Source organism: Poecilia reticulata, chromosome 17 (genome assembly GCF_904066995.2).
Source record: "Poecilia reticulata chromosome 17, P_reticulata-male-v2, whole genome shotgun sequence".
NCBI lineage: Eukaryota > Metazoa > Chordata > Actinopteri > Cyprinodontiformes > Poeciliidae > Poecilia > Poecilia reticulata.
This window is the reverse complement of record NC_088846.1, coordinates 26,170,900-26,189,728: the sequence shown is the minus strand read 5'-3', so window position 1 is coordinate 26,189,728 and position 18,829 is coordinate 26,170,900. Positions and strand designations below refer to the sequence as shown.

Sequence of the window (18,829 nt, the reverse complement as noted above, 5' to 3'; positions counted from 1 at the left end):
ATGAAGCCTAAAATCTGTGAAAGTATTCTTGTAATATCATGACTTTATGCTTGGTAATTTTTCCTAATAAAGAGAAAAGTGCTTGATTCTCAACTCCCTTCACTTCTCCATCTGGGATTTCTCCCATTGACTTTGATTGTCTCTGGAGGCTTTTCTACTGGGCCAGTCAGCGAACATAAGGATCTTTTTAGGATTGTAGTCTGCCAGTAGCTTTAGGAAAGGCAGCGGAGGAAGTGAACAAAGCCGTTCAGTCTGTGTTGGCAACCCTTCCAAATATTAAATTAACATTAACATCCGCCTCATTCGGATCAGCATTTTGCTCTTCGCAGCAGAGGAGGATTGTTTACAGAGTAGGCAATTTCCGGTAAACTTCATAACCTCAAACTGGAGCATAAGTCATGGACAAACATTAGCAATTGGGTAAAATTTTAAATTTCAATGTCTCCAGTTTCTTGATAGCCAAGGATCTGAGCATCCGAGCCGTCTGTACATAACAAATTATGTAGAACAGGCTAACTTGAGAGGCTATTGGGTGGCATTTCGAAAACAGTCAATCCAGGAGCAACACTCATTTGATTGGCTACAGCGCTAAGAGCAGAGATCTGTAGTAGGGCAAAGAAGGTTTTCACTGCATGTATTAATGCATAATAAGGTATATTTGGTGTTTGAACTATTAAAATAAGAAAATATAAGTAGTTTTGGAGCTCTCAATTATTTCAGTCTCAACTATTCACAGGCAGTTGTGGTTCCTGAGTCCCTGTGAATATTTTTTTAACTCCATCCATCCATCCATCTTCTTGCACCATTGTCCCTTAATGGGGTGGGGAGGGTTGCTGGTGCCTCTCCAGCTAACGTTTCGGGCGAGAGGTGAGGTCACCCTGGACAGGTCGCCAGTCTGTCGTAGGGCAACACAGAGACACACAGGACACACAACCATGCACACACACACTCACACCTAGGGGCAATTTGGAGAGGCCAATTAACCTGACAGTCATGTTTTTGGACTGTGGGAGGAAACCGGAGTACCCGGAGAAAAACCACGCATGCACAGGGAGAACATGCAAACTCAGAAAACGTTACAAAACATGCAGAAAGACCCCAGGCCGGGAATCGAACCCAGAACCTTCTTGCTGCAAGGCAACAGCTCTACCAACTGCGCCACTGTGCAGCCGATTATCGCAGAACAATCTAAAACATCAAAGAGACATTTTGTTATCTTTCGACCTCTTATCAATTGTAAATATTTTAAAGAATAGACTTTCTAAACTGCTAATTTACTTAGAAAACTTGTTGAGCTTACAGATATGTTGCATTTTTAAATTTCTCTGAAAATCGTTGAAAAATATTTAGTTTTTTAAATGTTTTGATCTCCATGTTCAAACATTTATTAACTGTCTATTTTTTTTCTTTCAGAATAAAAGATTAAAAAACACAAGTGTACAGTACCTGCTTAATAAAAGTCTTGTTTTCTCAGTTCCAACTACATGTAGGTAGATTTATTGATGCACTGAGCGGTAGGAGTTTGTGGAGTTTGCCAGGGCATCCCCTCATGTCCGACTGCACTGGATCTCCTACAGCAAGCTGACATTATAATATATCTCTGTTGCTTCAATTGCAACATTGAAATCTCCACTAAGATTAAAGTGTGTCTGTGAATCAACTCACAATAACAAGAAACAGCGTGCATGAACCAGAGAAGGGATTCACAGGGGCTATTTTTCATTTGGAGTCAAAGCGACATCCTTCTGAGAAACATTTTGACCTCCATCTAAAAGTGAAACTCTTTCCTCACCCGCTCATAATTACCATCAAATGCTCAGTAAGGAAGGAATCCACTGCAACAAATTAAGGAACCCAATAGCAATAAAAACAAACCACACATAAAAGTGTGTATCATCCTTTATTTTGAATGATTTTGCTTTTCCCTTTAAACATCAAAAACATTCTGTTTACCACAGAAATTTGGCTGTGAGAATAAAAACGTGGCGGAAACTTGGTGTGCAGCACTCTATTTTGGATGGAAAAAATATTGCAATTTCTGCCGACTTTCCCCTCAGTTAGTTCTTAGGGTAAAGAGAAGCAATCTTAAGCTCATCAAAATTTCTCTTTATTCAGGGAAGTACTTCCCCTTGTAATCCTGTCATGTATGTTTCATGGCGCCGGCATCCACCCGGTTTTGACATCTCTGAAATCGCAGCTCGGCTGCTTTGATCTGACAGGAGGAAAAAAAAAAAAAACTGCACTGCGTCTCCGGGGAAAGACAAAAGCATTTCTCACTAATCTCTAACACACATTCAAGTGTTTCCTCTGAAGATATATAAGTAATACTTCAAAGCAGAGTTGGAAATAGCTGCTTGTGTCAGGTCTCTGCTGTGTGTTGTAGTTTGGAGTTTACTCGTCAACACACTCAGACTTTTGACTGTTCAGTTCAAACTTGTTTGGGTTTCTGTTCGGAGCTGAATTCCCCTCAAAGACATTCAAAAAATGATTTAACTCGGGTTAGATCTCGCCAGGCAGAGGGAGTTAAAGCATGCTGAAACCATTACAGGACCTGCACGCTTTTGGCTGTTTCTCAGCCTCTTTAAAGTACCAGCTACAGTCAGACCGCAGCGCATACTTTAGATATCAGGATTTAGGAATGTGTGTGTGTGTGTGTGTGTGTGTTTGCTGTGCTTCTTTCCATCCTGAGGTGTGTTTTCAAGGTCTCAGGGATGCGTGGAGGTCCGGTTTGCAGACCCGCTCCACATTAAAGCCACATGTCGGTGTTTTCCTTTCCTTCAGGCTTGGGATACCTGCAGCTCTTACGTCCGACTCGCTCGTAAGTCAGAAAAAATTCAAAAGTGAGAACGCCACAGGCATCAATGTCCTGACTTTACGTGACTGGGTGGATTAATCAAATCATCCAGGATATAAATGTTCATACGTGCAAAAATGTGAGACTTAGAGAGGACTAACTGGTAAAACTGTGGGGGGAAATGGCTGGATGTGTTAGACTGGATTTTACGTCTTTTTTGGGGGAATGTACTATGAAACACTTGCCAATCAAAGTCTTGACCAATGCCAGGAACATATTATTAATATTTTCCATACCTGTATTATGAGCTGGACCACCTCTTACATTATACTGGATACAATCTGAACAGGGAAAATCAAGCTGGGGTGTTGGACTGTCGAAAGACATCAGAGTTTTTAAACTGCCTGATAAAGAAGAATGTATTTATTTTTCAAACCATGATCCTTATCCTGAGCTATGACCATCATGCCACAGAGTCACCTTAAATATGATAAATGTTCAATTTTTCATATATTTCAGAAGAAAATCAAGTTAGAGTCCCTAATTTTAAAGAGGCAGTATTACGTACATCATGTTGCAATGTTACTCCCACATCAAAAATATACTTAAGAGTGTTGTTTTGATTCTTTTATGCATGTTTGAGAAATCCTTTAATTTCCATGGCAACCATTGAGCTATGCAGAACACTTTGACAGTGAAGCTCCTGCAGACTAGCCAGCAGCAATTAGCAAACATCTGGTGGAACGGCACATCCTCTGAGCTCATCAGACGAGCTACTTCCCAGAGAAACTTTGGTAAAAACAACAAAAGAAAGAGGTAAAAATGTAGTTTAAAGGTAATAGAAGAGGCTGTTGTGACGACTTTCAGAAAGAGCAGGAGTTTCTTAAAGAGACAGAGGCCCAATTTAAAGAAAGTAAAATTGCTCTTAAGTCATATTTGATATATATGTCACATTTTTTATAACAACTGAAGGTAACAATTACTTGGTTGTGCTATATAAGGGCATAGTGCCTGGGAAATACATAATATTTCCCCGTCATGTATGCAGTTAGAATCTCTTAAGTTTCTTTATTTTTTCATGCTCCTAAAGTTGTGTTCTCTGCGTAGTAGAATCTGCTTCTGAATCACAAATAATAATTAAATAATTTGCCATTTTGCTTCATTTTTATTCAGTTTTGCAGCTCATCCAATCGAATTTGTGTTTATTTTAAGTAAAATTTTGATATTTTATCCCATAAATTTGTAGCGGCTTTGATGCCAAATGCAACTTTTTGTCAGTCCATCAGTAATGATTCAACTTTTAATGATTTAAGATAATTAATGTAATGTAATTAACATGGGTATTAGATTTGTAATTAATTTAACCTCAAACTCTAACATGAGAAGTCTTCACCACTGCTCAACATTTGAACTTTAAACCTTCAGACAATAAAGCACAGGCCATATCATATAATCTTCCTCTCTGATCCTGATTTAGAGCCGGACAGGAAGGGCTGAGTTTCACGTTTCCTTTGCTGCCTTCCTCCAGAGGTGGGCGGACGTCTTGATGTGAAACGTTCCCAGTTTCCTGCAGCTCCCAGGTGAGTGTGTGGCTGATAAATCCCCTCTCCTGTTGTGTCCGTATGACTAAACTGTTGGATTGTTATGATCTTCTTGTAAGCAGAATATATATATATAAAATAAAATATATACATTTTATTTATTTATATTTTTTACATTTTTGCTTTACTTAAGCAACTTGTGGACAAGTATCAGTATCAGATAATTTTACAGTTCAGGGTTATGAATGGTCCCTGAAATGATAGTATTGATTATAAGGAATATTGAAAAAAGTTTCTGATTTCCCCTGGATGTGCCTTGTGTTGCCCGTGGCCTTCAGGTTATCAGTAAAGGTCTAAACAAAATCCTGTTTAAAAAAAAAAAAAAAAATCCCTTAGATAATCTGAAAGGGAGACTGTTGTGTGTCTAGAGAGTAAAAAATAGAGGAGCTGCCATTATCTCAGTTTCTCTCATTCTTTCTCAGATATGTAACTGTATCCTGCTTTTTCATTTCCTCCCTTGGCTCCTCCATCTTTCTTTATGGTGTGCTAGTTAGGAGCCTTCATGGCAGAACATCTGTACGCTGATTTTTCCTGGACACGGAGAGGAAACTCGCTTATCTCATCACGGTATTCAATTGCAGCTGGTAAAGAAAATCAAATCAGTCAATAACTGCCTTCACGGTGCAATTCCCACCTCTGCTATCGCTGCAGCTGCAGAAATGCATTCTTCTCTGGCTTTGCCACACCCTGTTTTCTTCTGTTTGGTTTTGTGGAAAGAGGTTGAGTCGTCTCAGGTGCTGACACACTCTGGAAGAGTAAAACTGTTGAAAGGAACAGAGGGAAGCTTCTGCCTCTGAATACCTACGGCTAAATATATCCCAGAGATGCATGTGAGCCTCCCCCAAGCCTCCACCCTTATCTTAATTATTTCCAGACCTCTCAGGCTACATATAAACACAAACACACACGAATACACAGCTGATAAAAAATACAAGTGTGCTGACCTTCCTTTTAATCTGTAAACACATCGGAATGCGCTTTTGTACGGACGGTTTAAAACACCAAACAATACATGGTATTATAATCTCATCCTGATATATTTATCCAAAAATGATTTCCAAATCTCACAGTATTACTGGTAGAAAGAAACGTAAACGGTTAAGCGTTGCAGCAGGAAGTAACTTTGGCTGTTCTGAACCTCTTGTTTTGGTGTTCCTTCCTGAACATAAACTTTTATTTCAGTCCTGTTAGTTAATTTCTTGGCCTCCTCCCATTAAACATCCACACTACATCATGCTGCCTCCACCGATGACATGGAAACGGCAACATTTCATTTTAATTTGGGCTTAATAAAGTATTGTTAATTTAGTTGTAATAGATGTAAAGTGGACTGAAAGTGACAGGAAATCATTTATTTGGTAACACTTTATTTGAAGGGGGTGAATAAGACTAACATGACACTGTCATAAACATGTCATAACACATTAACCAAGAAATCATTACTGTTGAAATTTGTTATAAAAGTATTACTGATTTCACTTTAAAAATTAGGTATCTTTATGTTATTAAAGCCTGCGACAGACTGGCGACCTGTCCATGGTGACCCCGCCTCTCGCCCGTTACGCTAGCTGGAGAGGCACCAGCAACCCTCCCAACCCCACTGAGGGACAAGGGTGTAAGAAAATGGATGGATGGATGTTATTAAAGGTAAAGTTTAAACAGGAATGATTTCTTGGTTAATATCAAGTTGTCATAAAGACATTTTGAATAATGTCAACTTTGATTAAAAGTGTCATAATTTACCGATTGACGCTTTATGACAACAGTTATAAATATTCATGAAGGCTTATTCATGTTCATGACAGGTGTTATGACATGTTTATTAAAGTGTCATGTCAGTCTTATTCACCCCCCTTCAAGTAAAGTGTTACCATTTATTTTAATAAATAAGGAACAGAATGAAGATATTTTTTTCATTCTCTGGTTGACCTATATTATATATTCTGGATACACTAATTACCAAAATAAACTCATAGCATATGCAATGCCACTGTTGTAGTAATCTTGCATTTAAGACGGTGTAATTAGCAACCAGACAGCTGGGAGTTTCGTCAGCTTTAGGTTAGCATGTTTAACTGTTAAAGATTGGATAAATGGATAAATGTTAACAATAATTTAAATTGTCTTGCTGTGCATCGCAGCCGTTGTGGTTCTACATGGATTTTTCATGCTGCCTCTGGATCCTCAAGCTTCACACAATCGACCAGACTGACACTTCAGGCCCATTTGTCCGTCTAAACTGCCCTTTGCTGTGATTGCTTGTGTGCATGCTAATTTGTCCTGCGTGTCTCTGTGCTGACTGACGGCTTGACGCCTGCTCCAGTGCAACCATGCAGCCACTAATCAGGTATAAACACCACATGAGCGGACAGGTTAGGAAGCTTTCTCTGTTTTTTTGTGTTTTTTAAAATCAAGTTAGAAGCGTTATGGAGACGGTTTGAATCTAGATGATGAAGAAAACAAAGACAGTGCAATTTTAATAAGAAAAATGTTGGTCTAAAATACCAGACAGGCTCTTCGATTTATGGTTATTATTGGATCCATCCTTCTTTAGTCCACTTTCAGTGATTAGTGGCTCCCCAGTTTGCTTTATAAACCTTTTCTTCTCCATATTATTCATGCTTTTTCTACTTTAAAAGTGTGCAGAAGTTTCAAGAGCTGGATCCTGTTATTAGTTGTTGCATTAAAAGAAAGATTTCCCTTTACTAAACATTCCCTGCAGAAATTTTCATTTCACATTTTTCATCTCATTCTCACATCCCCGTGTCTTCACAGCTACTGTAGTGCATTATTAAATGTGTTTGTTTTTAGATCAAAAATAACATCAAACATTTGTGATCTTATTTCAGGTATTAGGCAGCAGATGAAAAAAAAAAAATGCAAGCGGGTTAGTGATGTGATAATTTTAAGAAATAATTGGTCCCAGCAGGAAAATCTGCGAATATTTTGTGTCACTGAATCAAATCAAATGCCTCACTGACACAGATAGATGCTCATAAATAAATATTCATTTAGATGATTAGCTGCTTTTTCAGAGATCAACTTTGGGGTAAAATATATTTCAGTATAGGCACAAATGGTTTCTTAATGATGCTGGATGTAAAACAAGAGCATGTAATGAGATAAAGTCAGTGAAAGACAGTTTTATCAAAGCAGATTAGATTTCCTGAACTGAGAAGGACAATGATGGCGTCAGTTCTGCAGGCTATCTGTTGTCATTCTGCATAAAAAAAATAAAAAATACAGCAACTTGCAGCTGAAGACAGTTTTTAAAATTAATTAGCGTTATTCTCTGTGGTGCTTTTCTTCCAATTAAATCTGTAATTTGAATGAGTGTTAGGCTTTTTTTCTTTCAACTAAAACAGATGGTGCTTTCTGGTTTTTCACTGCCTCACATTTTTCCACTGACAAAGAAGAAATGTAAACTTTTAATTTCTTACTATCATTAAAAGTTAGATGTGAATCTAGTAAAGAAAGGCAGGTTTTTACATGTTTGCAGCTTTCTTTAGGCAACGCACCCAGAGCTGAATGCTTACATTGGTGTTGCAATTAAATCTGAACACGACCTGCAATATGCAGCTAGTGCTTTGTGCAAATTACACACTATGAGTGCAATGATTTGTTTATAGATATTAGGTGTCCATAATAATTTATACATGCACAATATGTCCAAGAATCACATGTTGTTCTGTCGTCAGTGTTGGTTTTTTAAATATTTGTTTTCACAATTCATAAAAAAAAATGTTAAGCTTCATCTTATATTTTCATTTTCATCTTTGCTATTTGCGTTATTCTCGAAATTTTGCAGAGCCTCCTGTTGCTGGCTTTAATTTTACATTTTATTTTAAAAGTGTTAAGGCGAGTACAGATGGAAATTAGCCTTTGGTGTACATCATGTACATTTACAGGGCCCACCAACATTTATGTGTACTGTCCCTTTATCAAAAATAAAGAAGTAAAGGAAGACATAAGCAGAACCTCGACACTCTAAGAAAGCAGATTAACCTTTTGGAAACCAAAGTAACACACTTGTCAGATTTACAGAGAACAGAAAAACATTTTGGGGAAAAAAACAGACACAGAAGATGTTATCCTCTGTCTGTTTTAATGTTGTTTTGTTCTGGTCCTCAGCAACTACGTCTCTTCATGTTTTAGATGTTTCCCAGGTTTGGCTTGTTCTTTTGATTAATGGGTTATTATCAAGCTTCTGCTGAGTTTGATGATAAGCCGGGGAGGTAATCTAATCCTTGCCTTGCTTAAAGGCACAGTACCTCCCAGCAGAGGGAAGATTATTTCTTTCCCCCTCTGGAAACATTTGAAGTATTTTTCTTCCCTTGATTGTTTTAATTGACTCTTAATTTGTTCAAGAACAAAACAAAAATTCCACAAGTGACATGCAAATAACCCCTCCAGCAGTGACAGAATTGGCTTTTTTAGAGCTGCTTTCATTGCCAGCTCTCGAGATGACGTAGTATAATAAAGCGATTTCCCTCTCGACACTTTATCCTCTTTTATTCATGTAGCGTTCATTATACAACCCCTGAACTCCCTCCTGCAGGTTTCACAGCTCGTCTCTTAGCTGTCATAAGCTGCCAAAATGAGGCCACACTGTTTCATTTGAGGCTTTTCTAACTTTCCACAAGCAGACACGCTTAAGTTTATTCTGTTTGTGTACGTCGAATAAGATATGTCACGATTCTTTTTAATTTATTCAGAGTTCTGGTGTTAAGACAAGAGAAGAGTCCAAACCTGAATTTTCTTTGTTCAGGTAAACAAGTCTGCAACCATCTCTGCTCTGCTTTTAATATGGAAATAGAGCGGCATTTTGCTGATTCTGTAACTGAAATGATGTAAAAGCCTCTTTCTTTCATTTATTCTTCTATTTGTCAAATCTCTTTTCATCTGGCAGGTGGACTGTGAGTCGGAAAACAACTATAATAGCTCTGCCTTTTATCTCTGAGTCAAAAATAAAGCATAAAAAAGGGGAACAAGCAGCGAGGCAGAAAAAAAGACAATCCTGAGCTCTTGCAAAAGTCTCAAAAGTAGCAACAAGATGACTAGTTAGTATGATAACTGAGCTGAATAACTTTATGGAAATGTAAACTGGTGCAGAAAATTGAGTTTACATAAATCTTCTGCTGGAGCCCATTTATGGTTATTCACATTAAAACATTTTAAATTATCTTAAAATTATTTAAATAACAACAAGACTTGAATCTAAGAATATTCAAGTCTTTAGAAAAAGTCCATCCTTCCAGACTTACAGATTTAAATGAATATGTTTCTGTTTTGTTATTTCTTTCCACTGATGTGTTGCTTCATGAGCTCCTACTTCATGTTGTTTCACAGGTTCTATTTAAGTAATTTTATTATTCTCCAGGTCTGGCAGTAATCAAACCTGAGTTTGACTTTCAAAATCCAACCAGAAAACGTGATTATTCAGACGTTGTCAATGATTTCATAAAGGGGGAAAAATAACATTTACACATAACTCCCAGGTTGTTTGGGTCACATTTATCCTTCATTAAGAAATTACAGATTATTTGAAAACTGTTTATGAAATTTAGTGGCGTTTTAGAGATCATTTGACTACAAATAAAGTTGTCTAATTAAGTAATATTTCGAATATTTCACCCGTTTATCTCCCGTTTCTTTGCTCATTAATCGGTCGTGTTGCATCAGGCTGCCGATTTGACTGAGTGGATGTAAACAAGTTCAAATCAGTTTGCTGAGCTCTGCATTTCTGCATTACTAATGGCAATAAAATAAGGCAGATGGTTGTTCTTTGAGAAGCTTCTTTCCTAAATTTAGACTTTTTAAAGCTCCTGAAAGAACTCACAATTTCAAGATTTGTACATAAAGGTCAACTTTTACATTTTATCTAAATGTCTTTGAGAATAACTCACCTTATTATTATTATTTTTTTATTATTTAACATTTTCTTTCCAACTATAGTTAAGCAATTTATGAAAACAGAACGTAATTTTCTAACGGGGCTGGTAGTTTTCCATTTAGCTGTAGCACCACCCTGTGGTTGCTTAAAGTACTGCAGAAGGCATGATCAAATAATTGCTTCAGAATTCAAGAAAAAGAAAGTTTTCTACAATATATATTTATAATCGTCACCATAAATCTTAAATCTATGGTATCTATCTTAAATCTTAAAAACATAGTTAAGTTTTTAGTTATGCATTAAAAACTTAAATCTGTGGGATATTCGCAGGCTTAAATCAGAAGCCTGTAAATATGCATATTCAAAACTGATGTAATACATGAAAAACTTGGACTATGTCTCTATGTTGCAAGGTTTTCACAGAACATTGCAGGTCTCAGTGGGATCATATTGAGATAAATATCACTTTAGATACATTTACAGAATGGAAAATCTGTCTTTTGCATTTAAAGTCCTGAGTCTTTACTGAGACGCACCGCTTTGGGATCAGAACAGATGGTTTAGACATCACTGCTAAATGAACTAAAGAAAGGTGAAACATTAACTCTGATTGTTCAAAAGGGAGGAAAACGTCTCACCTGCAAGATTACGTGAATCAAAGGTTGTTGAGTGTGATTGATTCAATCATTTTCCAACTAAAGAGCAATTATGTTTTCAAAGAACATCTTAATTGTGGCCAAAACCAAGACGAAAAGACATTAATGCAATCCACCAGGAACAGAAAATTCTGAGAAACATGATGCAGGCTGTGATTCCCTGGATAGATTTTAGAAAAAGAAACCAATCAGTTTCTCAGGAAGAGTCTCTGCTTGGTAGCTGCATGAAAATAAAATGCTCTTATGAGACAGAACAATATGCAGAACATTTTATCACACAAAAACATATTTTAAAGGGTGATACTCTGCTAACAAATTTCAGAAAATTTTGGTGAACACATTTTGGCTAATGGGGGCCTATCCCATAATGTCTGACACTCTTTAGAGTAGTTTCAGATTCAAACCCGAATTTAAAAAAATAATAAACAACAAAGGAACTTGTGAATTTGAATGACTGAAACAAAACCGACATTTTTAAAACTGAACTACAAGATACTGGAAATCAAAATCTTTCACTAAATCTGAAAAACGGGGAATAAATTCAGTGTTTTGTTTTTACCAATAACTTTTTTCACTTAAAAGTGACCTACTATGCTTCCTTGAACAACGTAGCGTTTACACTCCCATATGAAAATGGCTCCAAACAGACGCGCAATTGCACAACTGTACATCTTTGAAAAGCATCAGTAGAGCCTCGTGCCTAGCCAACAAGAATGCAGCCAAAGATTTCTGAATGGAAAGTGAACAACAAACCACTTGTCTTTTCCAGCAGCCATTGTACAGCAGTAAAACTAGCAAAATGTGCTGGAGCTTAGCTTGGGTTGCTAGGTGACAGCCGCAGTTCCATTGGGGTTGCTAGGCAACAGGCAGTGCCTGTTGATTTGTGACGTTACATTCCTAAGGTTTGTGAAATGGTTCATTTTCCAGATATAAAAAAACATCAACTTACTGCCATAAACTGCATGGGGTTTAAAAAACAACAACGCTCGAGAATTTAGAAGCAGTAAAACCCAAATTTTAGCTTAAAAATGTGCAGAGTGATTTCATACTTTTAGAATCATTTAAATTGAAAACATTTCTAACATTTAGTAGCAAACAAGTTGAATAGACACAGCACTTCAACAATGTCTCAGATAAATATATATTTTGGCTCCAGATGGGAACAGAGATGTTGGCTCCTGTTATTAGCACGCTAAGCTAATTACACAGTAGCAGGCATCTACATAGCCTAAATACACAGAGGTGACATGATAGCTTGGTAATTGTAAGTCCTTCAGCTTCTTCCTGTTTTTTCTGTGTTGATAAGCAGTCTGCTTTGGAAACGTGAACAGCAAACACCTGCAGCAGCAGCAGCAGCACAAACTCCTAATTAGCTGTTATTTAAGAAATGCAGCCAGTTACAATCTCCTAATCACGACTTTTTGGTGTTTTGAGAAGCAGGTTAGGGTCTTTTGTTGTTATTTAAATATTTATACGTGTAATATTTCTTTAATGGCTCCTTGCAAGCTGGAGCAGAGGTGTGGAGGGGAACGCAGTGGCTTACATAACAGTCATAATGTTGCATTAAGAGCTGGAGACGGTGAGGAAGAACATGGAGTAACCACATCTGGTCTGCTTTATAAACCTCAGCAACAAGGACTGTGTTGATTAAACAGATTTCTCAAAAGTTCAGACTGGGCTTCGTGTAGCTCAAAAAGTTTCAGAGCATTTTAAAAATTCCCCTGAAGGAACATTTTCTCCTCTTCGTCAACGTGTTTCACTTCCTGGTTTATTATTCCTCATTAAAAATGCATCAGTTGGTGTAAACAAAGTGCCTGCAGCGGCAATCTGAAAACATGGTGTGCTGAGAAATCGTTTTCAGTTGGAGACGTGTGTTTTTTTTAATTAATAAAAATAATAAATAAATAAATAAAATAAGAAGCAACAGCAATATCTTTGAAATTTGGATTGTAATTGTGAAACTAGGCAATGCAAAGGGAGGATTCTGCAGAAACATTAGATAAACAGAGCAGAAATTTTTATTTTAGCTATATGTAGCATAGCTACATATAGCTAACATATTGGCTGATGTTAGTTATTTTTTAGTTATTTTTTAACATATCAATATCTTTCAAATAAGTACATTTGTGCCAATATTGTTTGAGCTTCTTTGAAGCAAAGAAGCAATTTATTCTTTTTTTTTTTTTTTTTTACACCAACCTGACTTTATATCCCTTTTTGAATCCAGTGGAGCTCTGCAGCCTGGACTGTTGCAGCTGTTAGATACACGATGCAAGTGTTTTGTTTTGTGTATAGGGTAAAAAAAAAGTTTTAGTAATACAAGAGTAATGTCCACCCCTGTTATGAAATCACATCTGAACTCTTAGAGCAGATGAAGAAAGTGAGCAAGAGAGTTGACTGAAGTTCAAAAGTTCACTGTGTCAAAGCGATGAAAAGCGTCTGTGAACAGCTGCCAACGCTGCAGCACTCAGAACTGATGGAGTGTTAATAACACATGACTGTAAAAGCTTCATGTCAGGGTTAAAGAACTGATATTTAATGATTTGGAAGAACAGAAATATGGACTCATGTTTTCCTAGAACTAAGAACATATTTAGATTTTAAATTCTTGAGGTGTTTTTTTTAAAAAGTATTTTCAGGGATCCACTGGATAAAAACAAAAAGTACAACGTAACCGTGAAGTGGAATGGAAATTATGTAAATGTATTTCCAAATTAAAATCTAAAACTAGGTGCAGTGCCTACTGCCTAACTTTTCCAAAATGTGTTTTTTCCATATTTCTTAAAAATGTCACCATGTTGTTACAATATAAGATAATCTGTGAAAAAATCAAGCTCTTCCACCTACTCCTAATGCTACTATTGCCATGTGTAATAATGCATTTCTCCCAGTTAAAAAACAACAAAACAATCAGAACAAGGAGGAGGATCTTAGTGCTGTTAATCATCCTCATGTACGTGCTGGTCAGAGTGTTAATAGAGAAAATGAGAAGGTGGAAAGCTTTCCATCCATTCTGACTTTTGACCTCAGGAAATTAACTCTGAGATCACTTTAAAAAGTCAGGAATGTGAGTGAAAAAAAGAAATTAAAAATTCTGAGAAAAATGTGAGAATTCTGTGATTAGACTCAGAATTCTGAGAGATCTATGTGTTACCATGTTTTCTTTAAACTCAGCAACAAACTAACCTTAATCCCTTTCGACCAAGGAATGCAGAAGCACAAACCTGAGTTAAAGTTGCACCTTCTTCTCTTCATGCAGGTACAGCAGGAGAACAAACAACCCCCTCTGATAAAAGCTGGAGGCTGACGCGCCCTCTGTGGAGTCGAAATGACAGAAAGGGAGCAGATCTGGAAACACAAAGAACAGGAGGGAAGGAGAAAGGGATTTTCAGTGATGCAGCTTAATAAGCCAAGGAGGCAGATCAAGGTCTTCGTGAACTCTGCAGCGAACCTGGGAAGAACAATAACACGTTATCTCTCCTCTCAGGGGAGACATAATTGGCTGACTTGGTTACTAATACGTCATGTTCTGTTAACTGCTTCTTTTAAAGCTGTCAGGGTTGTTTGGGTGTTGCTAGTGATGCTCTGTCACAATGTGGAAGCTGGAGCACCCAAACACAGACGCAGGTATTGTAAGAAAAAAAAGTTTTATGTGAGTAAAAGTAAAAACGCTGCTTAAGAGGAAAAGAGATGCAACACACAGAAAGAAGAAGCGCACCATGGCATAAAGCATAACTGAAAACCTGGGGTTAGTGTTTCCTTTCATTTATCTGCTGATAACATCACATCCAGGTTTAAGATATTTTAGTTCCAGGTTGGAGAACGAGGATTTAATCACTGATAGACTCTGATTTGTATCAGAATAACCTTATAACCAGTGTGCTTTATAGTTACCCATCTGAAGGGGCAGTATTAGGTATTTTCCAGGTACATAGAGCCATTTTATAGCACGATTTAGCTTTGCAATTTAATGCCCTAAAATTGGGCCTCTGTCTTTTTAGGTGAACATGTTGGCCTAATTATGTTGTAAAAATGCTGTTTGTGATATGTAAAAACTCATAATTACTTAATTTATGTCTTTCGTTATATTTTTCACCCACAAACGCAGACATTTTCTCACCATTTTGTGTTATTTAACCAACTGTGCCCAAATCCGATACATGAAATAATTGCCTGTTCTCTCCTGGTCCTCTCTGTACTTCTCATTTCTCTAGTCTTCTTTTGAATTTTATTAAACCAATGTACTTTTATTTACTTCTCTTACTGTGTTTGCCAGTCATCTTTAATGTTTTACTAAAATTAACTGAGTTTCTAACAGCCTCTGTTGCTACCCTGTGCACCATTTCTTTCCCTTTAGCACCATAACGAGCTGGTGCTCATAGAAAGTTAATTATTGAACCCATCATATTTATCCTCTTTAATACTTTTAGAATTTCTCTTAAAATATCTGGCCTGCTTTCTGAATGGTTACATTTCAAACTAACTAATGATAACAGAAACCTGAAATATGAAAAATTACTGATCTCACCGATCTTATTTCTTCAGCCCACTGATTAGCTAATAATTTTGCAAGCGTTCCACCTGTGTATACTGAAAATCCATCTTTTATGCTTTTTCTAATTTTAATATTAATCTCTGGAACAATGAAAGCAAATCAAACTCTCACGGTGTTTCTGATTAATTTCTCTGTAAAACGACTCATAACTTTAAGTTTAATCGACCACCACAAAACTAAATGAATAAAAAAAACCTGGTGTTGTGTGAGATTCTTCTTAAACAGCCTGAAGTTCACACTATGTGAAATTTACATCGCTCAGTCCTACCGTCACACACAACTATTGTGGAGAATGTGGAAATATTTGCTCTTTATTTGCCAAAGTTAAATGGGGAAAACCAAATAAAAACAAAGCAGTTACAGAAGAATTATAAGTCTTTATTGGTTTGCAATGTGATCGTTCACAACTTTGTAACACACATGTATTACGGCCATACTAAGAAAAAATAAAATTACAAGAATAAAGTCGTTATTAAGAGAAATTGGTACGAAAATAAAGTCATAATAATATGAGAGTTTACAGCTGCCCTACAGTTTTTGTTAATTTCCTTTTTGCAATGAAAGAACACCATTTGGACACAGATTTATAAGAGCATAACAAACTGCTACAACCTTGTCTAGCAGCGTCTCCGTCTCTCCCTCACACGGTTCAGTCATCCTGATGTGAAAGCTTGAATGTAATATTTTAGATTTGTTGCAAACAGAACCAATAATTCTCCTAACATGGCTTCTAATGTGCGTTAGCCATCTTGTTTCCTCAGCTGTCTTCTGATCCAGCTCATTGTGGCTGTCTGGTGATGACCTTTTGACCTCAGCACACACCAAGCCCAGACCGTCCTTCATGTTAAAACGCAGAACTACGTCACGCTGCTGCAGTTTGTCCAGCCGACCACAGCTTTCTGTGATTTCTACGTCACTGCTGCCCCCCTCACCTCCACAGGGAAATGACTCCCTGTGGAGGGATGCCGGTGACGTATTTCACCGTGCCACTGTGTCCGTCCCCTGACTCCATATTGGACGGCGTCTTCTGTGGAAACCTCAAAACAGTCGACGATCATGGCAAGCTGTCTTCCAAATGTCTCCAGGAACAGCTGAGGCATACTGGCCCACACCCGCTCTCTGTCCGGCCAGTGGACCAGAGAAGACATGCATGCGTACAACGCACAGATCACGTCCTTGAATGCAGCGTTAGAGGTTTCTGCTGCATGTTAAATAACTAACTTATCCGATCCACTGGAAAATTCAACTTAAGACGCATTAAGGTGAGGAGGACCATCTGAAAGTGAGTCAACTTTGTTGGAACCTGCGGCAGGAAAGGTTTGATGCGGCGCAACAAGACCTGAAAAGTGGAATGGCTCTGAAGTCTGGTGTAATATTTTACCTTTTTGTCACCCCTTAAGAGCAGTTCTGTAAGATTAAGTTCAGTGAGTTCACTCTTTAGACTAGTGATTTGCTTCTAAGCACGTTGGTCAAGCATGTTTTCCTCTGAACTTTCCTCGACAGGTAGTGAGAGGCCGGTTTCCTCCTGTTTCTCCTCTTCCTCTTCACATTTTTGCACAACCTCAGCTGTGTGTGGCGTCTCCTGCTGCTCTTTTTCTTGAATGACCTCCTTCTGGCCCAGCAGCAGAGACGGTTTCCAGTCAGAATGGGTCGTTAGCATTTCATACGCTGGATTTCCTGGAAAAACAGTAACTGAGTTAGTAGAGTTGAATTCAAAGGCCTTAAATTGTAGAAAAATTTAAAGCGTAAAGACTGGAAAACTAAGTACAAGCCAAACCACATAGAGAAACAAGAAAAAGACTCACAGGAGTATTAAGTTCTGCTAATATTTATTTAGAATTAAAATGATTTTAAACTGTAAGAACAGCATGCATCTACTTTAACTGCTACACTTTGGTATAATACAAAAATATTTTAACTACCTTTTATGTTCACCAAAAGAAGCGTACAATTACCACACAGGAAATTAGGAAATTAGATTAATCATAAACTGTACTGATGTTAAGTTAAAGAGCTTAGAAGTAATGTTAAAAGTATTTTTTAAATGCAGATGCATTCTTTGTGATAGAGTGTTCAAAAGGAATACTGATGTTGCATTTTAGACAGTAAAATGTTTATTTTCTTATTTCTAAAAGATAATTTAAATTCAAATTAATCAATGGCTGAACTGTAAACAATGTTGCATGAGAAAAAACAGCAGCCAAAGTTTTGTACAAAGGTTTTCTAGCCACAGGCTAATTTGCAAATATCATTTAATTTTAAAAAAGTAATTACTTGTTAATTTCCACCATTTAATGCATGTTTAATATTGCATACACAGGCTTAAATAAAAAAATCTATTTACCATAATAATAAATAACTAAAATAATCATTAGTTGCTGCCTTAATCAAGATCATGAATGTCCTCAAAGGGGTGATTGTAGAAGAATGTATTGAAAAAAACACTATTATTAAATAATACATATTTTTACATTGACATCATTTGGCACAATATAAACAAAACTGCTTTTATTTGATTGATAAAATATAACTGAATGACACAACTGTTATCTTGAAGGTTTTGTTAATGTGTGAGGGGCGGCCACCTGAAAAGTTAAAGCGGGCCAGATTTGGCCCCCGCGCCTTGAGTTTTACACATGCGCAGAATAGTATGTTTAAGAACCAGATACGCCAACTATTTATCAGTTTAGAAAGGGTTTCTGAGGTCTAACCTGCTGACTGTGCTTAAAAAACAACATCTTTAGAGATGCGTTCAGGTTCTCCATATAGGAAAAGGCAACACTAGTGCAAAATACCACACACAGTAGGCTATAACAAAACGTAACTTTTGCTAGTGTGTTTTAAATCGAGAGCGTACCTGAATGAAAATGAAGGGGCAGACCCTATTTGATGATAAAATGCAGTCGAAAGTGACGTCGTTCCTTCCAACTGCTGTTACCCAGGCCATTCGGTGTCTCCTCGTCACCTCACACAAGTTTGTCTTCATGTTTTTTCCACCTCGGAAAGCAGAAGAAACGCAGTTCGTTGTTTAATTTCTCTTCGTTCTTACCGTGTGAACGACTGGAACAGCCGTGAATGCAGCAGCGATGGCCGGGCATGTCGGCGCTCCTCCGCGAAGCCCAAAACTCAACATAAAAAAGCTGTTACAACCGTATTCACATATTCGTATCTATGGTAACAACCATAACAAGGTAGCGGATGTGACGTCAGCATCCCCCCCCCCTCTACATTCTTCTTCTTTCTACCCTCCGTTTTGAGGGCATATTTGCTGCCACCTACTGGACCGTAGTGTAATACATAAAATTGGAATGAATGAATGCATACATATTA

General features: G+C 37.3%; 1 protein-coding gene across 2 annotated transcripts in view; it reads right to left on the bottom strand.

Annotated features, from left to right (window-relative positions):
* Positions 1-18,713, bottom strand: part of LOC103479483 (zinc finger E-box-binding homeobox 1) — a 100,479-nt gene extending 81,766 nt beyond the window's left edge. The window contains exons 1-2 of one of the 2 annotated variants that reach the window (XM_081598408.1): positions 18,549-18,713; positions 14,169-14,292 (exon numbers count right to left, since the gene is read on the bottom strand). In XM_081598408.1, the coding sequence (XP_081454534.1) occupies positions 14,169-14,292; positions 18,549-18,632 (208 nt within the window). In that variant the 5' untranslated portion in view covers positions 18,633-18,713. Of the gene's footprint in view, positions 1-14,168; positions 14,293-18,548 lie in introns of those variants that run through there. The other variant, XM_008433929.3, reaches the window with a different exon arrangement.
* Positions 18,714-18,829: the final 116 nt, after the last annotated feature.